Raw genomic sequence first — 8020 nt, 5'->3', positions numbered from 1 at the left:
TTTTCTACATATATATCTTTCCATAATTGTAGCTTTATCTTTTTTCAACATGGCGTTTATGTAGACGAATGGTTCTACCACTATGGGTTCGAGTAAGTGATCGGTTATCAGTTTAACATCACATTGGCATTACTTCAGCCATATGCATATGGTTGGTTTGAACCACATGAACAGTTGTACCGCCTCAAAATAAACATTGCTGCTATCTTTAAGTTTTATCCCTTTTTTATTCTACTGAAATTACTGTGTCTAAATGTATATTAAATTAAACTAGCCGAGAAACGCGGACGCTTTTAGGCCTTGTATGGGACCATACAAGCTATGGTGTCTTTCTAACATCTGACTGACTGGCTGAGTATGATTTTGCGCCGTATTTAGCAATATTCCAGCAATATCACGGCGGGGGACACCAGAAATGGGCTTCACAAGTTGTACCCATGTGGGAATCGAACCCGGGCCTTCGGCGTGACGAGCGAACGCTTTAACCACTAGGCTACCCCACCGCCCCTTCTAACATCTAGTGGAAGAAGAATATTGACATGCAACATTTATCTTAGGTCACTGGGGGTCTTTCTTTTGATGACCTCGAGTGTTTAAACATGCCGGTATATGTGTAAATTAACGGAATTATGTAGGTTGAAAGTTAAAACACGCAAATCATGCTTCTTGTGTAAATCCTACACTTCTAAAACGGATCTGGAAAACTTTTAAACCCATGTGTTTCACGATGCGTAAAAATGATGTAAATCATGGTCAAAATATATAAATGGAATACTGAGTATGCCCTACTCACCCCGTAGCACCTGCCACTCGGAAATTTGTGATCGACGCGGGTAAAAACAGAACTCAGCCATTGAAACCATGTAAATGATAGTGTTATACAAGCCACTGGACAATGGCTTGTGCTGACGATTCATTTGTACGTATTGATTTACAGGAAAATATAACCATGTCGAATTGGACCACGTTAATAAATGAAAAAGTAATGAGAATCCTGCTTTGGTTTTGTAATGAAAGTCGAATTTATGAAGGTCAAATTAAAGTAACACATTTGTTCACATTGCACTATGTTATTTCTCATATTGTTGCCATAATGTTACAATAGTGTCAAATAGATTTAGCAATGTGCAAAAGACTGGTAATGACACTGTCACAACTAACTATAACTAAACGGTCTTTCACAAGTTGCTCAACTTACTAGTTGTTGTTACAATATAAAATATCATATTTGTCTGTAAAGTGTCTATATTGAAGGTGATATCCTTTTAGCATTATCAATGACTATCAATGGTATACCAAACTTTGGTCTTTGGCTTAATCAGTTTATTATCTCATCACTCAAATTAATAATGAGGGATCGTAAGATAAACATTCGTATGCAGTGTCACACACTGCCTCCTTTTTTGGCGAGTGAAATGAGCATGCAAAAATGAGTTTGTTAAGCGTAGAAAGTGAAGACCAAGTGGTTTTGAAGAAATGTACTCTGAAAAAGTGGAACGGTTGAACCTATTTGTGTCGAACTAAAACCGACAACCAAACATCGCGTTCCTAGAGGTACCAGGTATGTTTGTTCAGCGTAAACAATCGAGACGAAGGGGTTTGAAGAAGTAAACACCAAACGTTATGAACATAGAGATTTTTTCTGGGTTACATCTTCTTTTTATTCTCGAGTACAACGTTTCAGGGCTTGTTCTGGCCTCATCATCAGGTAAAACCAAACGTTTTATTTGGGATTACACTTTCTTCTTACACTGGCGATTAGGTGCCTGATTCTGAGGGTGTGGGTTCGAATCCCAGATGGGACTCAACCCCACCATAAAATACTAGAATCTGTACTTTACTAAGAAAGTGTAGTCCCAAATATAACATATGTTACATTTTACCACTTTCTAAATCGCGTTGTGTTTTCATGTTGTATATTAAAAGTACAAAGACATTGTAAGTAGATCGAAATTACGAATATCATTGTTGCAGTTTAGATGTGATTATTGTGATCTATTGTTATTTAAATAGATAAAGTTTCGGAGAATATGTTACTATAACATATTCAAAGACGAATTTGTTTCTGCAGTTTACATAGTTTATCTGTTTAGAGAAAGGAAAACCGAAATGTAACTAATTTGGCAGTAAGAGGTTTGACGTCGCACTTAAAGAATATTTCGCATATATGACGACGTGGATGCGTGGATGTGACTTAAGCTGGTTTTATAGTGCTAGCTCACTGAGATACCATGCCGCAGTTAAGCATGAATACCCCACTCAGACACATTAAACTGAGCCCGAGCCGACCAGTACTTGTTGTACCCATTACTGCCGAGCGCCAGTCTGGAACCAACAAGTACCATATTTTAACGTCTTTTGGTATGACGCGGCCGGGGATCGAACCCGCGACCTTCCGCTCTCCAGGTGGACGCTCTAACCACTAGACCACGGAAGTGGTCTCTTAGCATTTAGAACTGGGTATGGTGAAAAGAACAAGTTTTATGGATTGACAACGTCTCTAATGCAATAGATGCGACGTTTCGGTGTAGATGATAACAATGGTATCAAGCAAGTTTGCATCTTTACCGAAACATCGAATCTGTTGCAATGAAGAAGCGGTTAGTCAATAAAACTGGTTCTTTTATTAAATGTAAATACTGAAATATGCCATTTTCAGAACTTATATTTACTGGTAGATTTCGTGTCACTATTTCCATCAATTAGTATGCATAATACATGGAATTAAATAGCCACTTTATTGAATCATTGTTAGTAACCTTTAGAAAATCCCGAGGCGGCAAACACAACAATTTAAGTTCTTTATTCTCTTTTTGTTATATGGTGGTTTTGGAAAAATTGAACGCCCAATATAGTAGAACTAGTAGAAAACAACTTTTGATAGGTCACGATAGTGTTTTATGATGGGATCAGTCAGTGGTTCTTTATGGACTGTGCTTGGATTGTATTCGTATGAAAAGCCATGAATTACTCACTTGTTTGATTCTTTAATATTGACATTTATCATAAGCAGATTTTATAATTTGGACTGACTGACTGATTGAGTTTGGTTTTACGCCGCTTTTAGCAATATTCCAGCAGCATCACGGCTGGGGACACCAGAAATGGGCTTCACACATTGTACCCATGTGGGGATTCGAACCCGGGTCTTCGGCGTGACGAGCCAACGCTTTAACCATTAGGTTACCCCACCGCCCCTTATAATTTGGAAATCATGTGAAAAGGGATAGAAAGTGTTATGAGGACGTGTTTCCATAATTATAATGCCACACCGATTATTGTCACACCTATTGTTGTATTTACGTTTATATAACATGCACATTGGCACAACCTACTAGAGACTGCCTCCACGAAACAAATCAACTTACAAAGAAATACATTTATAACTGGGTTTACTCGAAGTAATCAAAATATGTGACAAAAGCGGGTCCTGCAAAATAACTGTCTTGATGACATGGTTGTGATTACTACACCACTGCTTTATTTATTGATAATGCTTACAGATAATCCTTTGTTTATCACTGAGATAATTTATCCACACCCATTACAGTATTACTTTGTAACAAACCAAATTGACAACAATGAAACCAAATACACTCACTGATTTCTCATCAAATCTTGTTTACAGTCAAAATGAAGTACTGATTTTAGTTGCTTGTGTCATTGGTTTCTATCTGAAGTCACATATCTGATTACCCCAGAGACATTGATTCGGAAACGACTCCAAAAATAATGCGTTCTGTCCACAAAGGAAAAGTTATTGCTGCACCAAAAATATAAAGCCCGTCTCATCAGGGAGTGTTTCTGTGACTGGGCTGCAGCCTCTCCAGGTAAGTTAATCTTTTCAGTCAGTTGCTTCTCTGTTACTATTTGATTGAGACATAAAGGAAATAAATGTGAAAGTGTACTTCTGTAGTCAGTGTCCTGAGTATGCTGACCTCGAGTTACACACATAGATTACATACTCATATCGTAACTCCGTAGAATAAACCTAAAATCGCTGTGTAATCTGCAGAAACAGATTGGTCGGTACGTTTGACAGTTTTCTGTACATGCATGGTACAAACAACACAGCGAGGTTTTTGCTGTTATTGTTACAAAACTATTTCACTTGCCTCACGTTTGCCTTCGCATGCCATGCCGATGAAACGATTTTCATACATTTTTTTCGTGTGTGTGTGTGTGTGTGTGTGTGTGTGTGTGTGTGTGTGTGTGTGTGTGTGTGTGTGTGTGTGTGTGTGTGTGTGTGTGTGTGTGTGTGTGTGTGTGTATTAGTACTTGCGTAGACTTGGTGCTAGTCCACTGAGATAATATAACACATTTGACATGGTTACCACATTCAGGTACACTATACTAAGTCAAAGTTAACTATTTGTGTGTGTTACCACGGATGGAATGGCGGGGCTAGATGATCCTTTTGCTCTGAGGGCAGACGCTCTATCAGTTAGGGTGTCAGAATATGATGAAGGTAAATACCGGTGTGTCACTGCATTACCAGAACGCTTGCCAGTACATTCACAAACCAATCAATTCATACATGATCCAAGATCAGTTAAATGGGTTAGTACGACATGTTGCTAAGGAACCAGGTACAACCCTGAAACTGATTATATCAATCACTGGTTTGTCCGTTATTTACAGACCGCCGTCATACAGTTGGACATTGCAGAGAAAAGAAACATACCTTACATCTCATATGTGCAACATGCATCTCCAGGTGATCACATTGGCTGCCTTCATATCTACATTTTCAACTACACTCGGAGTGGTATCAAACAAAGACTACAGCCAGGTTGCTTCATGCTTTGACCCGCACACCACTCCCGCCACTGGCATCTTCACATCCAGAGACATGACAATCATCGGTTGTGCAGTGTCATGTTCCTCCCATTCCTTGTGCAGGTCATTCAGTCTCAGAGCAGAGGGTGACAGAATAGACCTGCTATCTCAACCACGTCACCATAGACGATACTAGATGTCAGAACCAGTTTCAGCACTTCAGATTGCTCAATGTATGAACCAATATATGATTTGCTACGTGAAAAGCATTTCTAAAAAAATGCATTTATTGATATACAGACAAAAACAGCTTTTTGTAAAATCACGTAAGACCAACAAATTGACCTTTCCACATTGTACCAGTCCTCAAAATAAACTTATTTGACTTGACTAGCCATGCAGCAAACCCTTCCAATAATATCGTCATAAGTCTTGTTTGAACAAACATGTTGATATCAACCGCTGACTTTTTCTATGTAAAGGCACAGTATGATACAGTATGTTTGTCCTTCTTTTTCAGATTGTAGTGAGGGGTATAATGAAGATGATTATTATCTGACGAAAGGCGTCTACTACACGCAGCCGTCACCAACCCAGCCACCGTTTCGTACCTTCTGTGATATGAGACTTCGTGGCAGGTCACGTATCATGGCAAAAGGTCATGATTTTCCATACGTTAATTTCTCACGAAACTGGTATGATTATAAACATGGGTTTGGAGATTTCGATACACTGCAAACCGATAAGAGAGGTACGTGGTGTTAAGAATTTGGTGAATTTTTATTCCTAGGGCAAAAAATGATAGTTGCAGGAGGCCATTTATAGAAGTTGCACCTTCGCTGATTTGGCTGATGCAGTTGCGTTGATCGAGGCTCATGATGCCAATCATGTGATTTTATTGGTCATGGCTCCATTATTTCCGGGTTGTCATCACACAGCTAACATCTAAACTATTGCTGAGTGTAGCGTGTAATAGCAGATACACAAATGTTTTGAATTGTCATGCCCTTGCATGTGTTTGTACCACCGATGGGAAAGGACAGCTTACCCTTTCGCGTTGTAGTATTTGATAATGACTTATAGATATATGTTTATGATACAGTTAAGTTGGTAACGACTTCCAATTGAAGGGTTTATCACTTACATTTTAATCAAAATTTAAACTTCAGGTTTATGGAAAATGTGTTTCATCCAGTTGTGCTATCTTGTTACACGTATTCACGTTCAATTTTATTGTAGGAACATTTTGGATTGGAAATGAACTGCTTCATCATGTCACGAACAGTCGACGTCAGACTCTAATTATCGAAGCAACTATACCCGAACTGGGATACAGACAGTATTTTTACTATGGTTTTGTGGTAAGTGACTACACAGATAAATTGCATATTTTCATGCAGTGAGTGCATTTAGTGTTTTTAATTTTAAAATGGTTGTAATTCAGCCATTCCTTGACGAATCATAATAGGATGTCCCTGGTTATGATACTGAATAATATAATTGAATGGTTGTATGGTTATGGTTTACACGTCAGCAGTCAGCAGTCAGCAATATTCCATCAATTTGACGGATGTGAACCCCAAACGTTGGCTCCAAATATTGTACCTATGATACCGACGCTTTATCTTTTAGGCTAGTCAGCCACCAGGGTAAGAATTGGTCCCCAGAGACATGTTTGTCTTCCTGGGCGACTTAATGAAGTGGATGGTCAGATTTGGCTCAGGGTCAATTGGTTGATTGTCTACTGTCAAACCAGTACTCCAAAGGCGCAGGGTGTTGCTCATAATATAAAGCAGTGGTTCGTCTAGTCCAGATTTGACAGTTACCTGTTGCAGTCATGTAGCTGTACTACTACTGACAAACGTTGTTGCACATTAACGTCCGTAAAATCTATAGCAGAGGTGAATAAAAACATGTATTTGCTTCTGTTCCTGAAGGTGAAGAGTGAAGAAGAAGGCTATGCTTTCACCTATGACCGCGGTGGCCCAAGTAATGACCACCCTTTAGGTGATATTCTACTGGTTAATGGAACCAAGTTCTCCACCTACGACGTTGACAACGACCTCAGTGCTGACAACTGTGCAGACATCCACAAGTCAGGGTGGTGGTTCACGACATGCGGGGGATATAATCCTACAGGACAACCCCAGCCTCTAAGTGACCAGTTCATGTCGTCAGATCCCACCTCTCTGTCGTGGCCGATAGCTGGCAACTTGTCAATTCCGTACCTGAGAATGTTTCTGACCAATGGACTCGTAGAAAGACACGGATGATAGTCTCCACCTTAAACAAGTAAACTCGTACATTTGTGGTATTAGCGACTGCAGGTTGAGTTTATTAGGAACGATGACATCTGTTTTCAACTAAAATATATGCCGATATTCGGTTGGAAGGGTGGGAACTGGTACCTCTTCAAAACGTTCATAGGAACGCCATGATTCTGCTGTGTTACGATAACTGTGTTGCGAATCCTTTTTCCAAGCGTGTGCATTCTTATGCCCGGCTCAATTTTCAATTGCATGCTTCATGTGTTCTAAATAGGAATTTGTTTCCATAAATGCTTCTTTCAACATGACGTGTATGTAGACGAACATTCCGACCATTGTGATTTAAGCACGTGACCAGAGATCAGTTTAACATCTCACTGGCATTACTTCAGCCGTGATGGTTTGAACCACATGAAGCACCTGAACAGTTGTAACACCTCTGAATAAACATTGCTGCTTCCTTCCAGTTTCATCTCTCTTTCATTCAATTGAAATTGATGTGTCTAAATGCTTATTTACTTAAACAACTAGCCATGAATGGGGACGCTCTTAATCCTTGTTGGGATCATGCACACTAATGTATTTCAATGTCTTGACATGCAACATAATTCTTTATACGCACATTGTCATATGAGTAAATTTACTGAAATATATAGATTGAAAGTTAAAACACGCCAATTATTCTTCTTAGTTTCTTTGGTAAATCTTACACTTCTAATTCAGATCTGGAAAACTGTTTAAGTTCAAGTAAAACGATATGATAGTGGTGAAAATATAGTAATGGATTACTGTACTCTGTGTTGAGTATGTCTTCCCCTCCCAATAGCACCTGACACTGGGAAATTTGTAAATGATGTGTGCATGTTGCCTATCCCCGCAAAACAGTATTCCGTCTCACGTTGGAAACTAAGTAAATCCGTGGAGAGCCATTATTATGTGTATTTCACCCTTTGTCCTTTGCCTATTGTATTTAC

The 8020-nt window shown here is 39.2% G+C and overlaps 1 protein-coding gene across 1 annotated transcript; it reads left to right on the top strand.

Moving 5' to 3' along the window:
- The first annotated feature begins 4395 nt into the window (after positions 1–4395).
- Positions 4396–7052, top strand: LOC124266669 (fibrinogen-like protein 1). The gene is made up of 4 exons (XM_046701470.1): positions 4396–4468; positions 5300–5437; positions 6019–6140; positions 6717–7052. Exons 1-4 carry the CDS (start codon positions 4396–4398, stop codon positions 7050–7052), a joined length of 669 nt encoding a protein of 222 aa, XP_046557426.1.
- The last annotated feature ends 968 nt before the right edge of the window (positions 7053–8020 follow it).

The sequence above is a fragment of the Haliotis rubra genome, unplaced genomic scaffold (genome assembly GCF_003918875.1).
Source record: "Haliotis rubra isolate DU_JTF1 unplaced genomic scaffold, ASM391887v1 Scf127, whole genome shotgun sequence".
Lineage (NCBI taxonomy): Eukaryota > Metazoa > Mollusca > Gastropoda > Lepetellida > Haliotidae > Haliotis > Haliotis rubra.
Note: the sequence above shows the minus strand (reverse complement) of the source record. Positions and strands in the feature narration are given on the sequence as shown.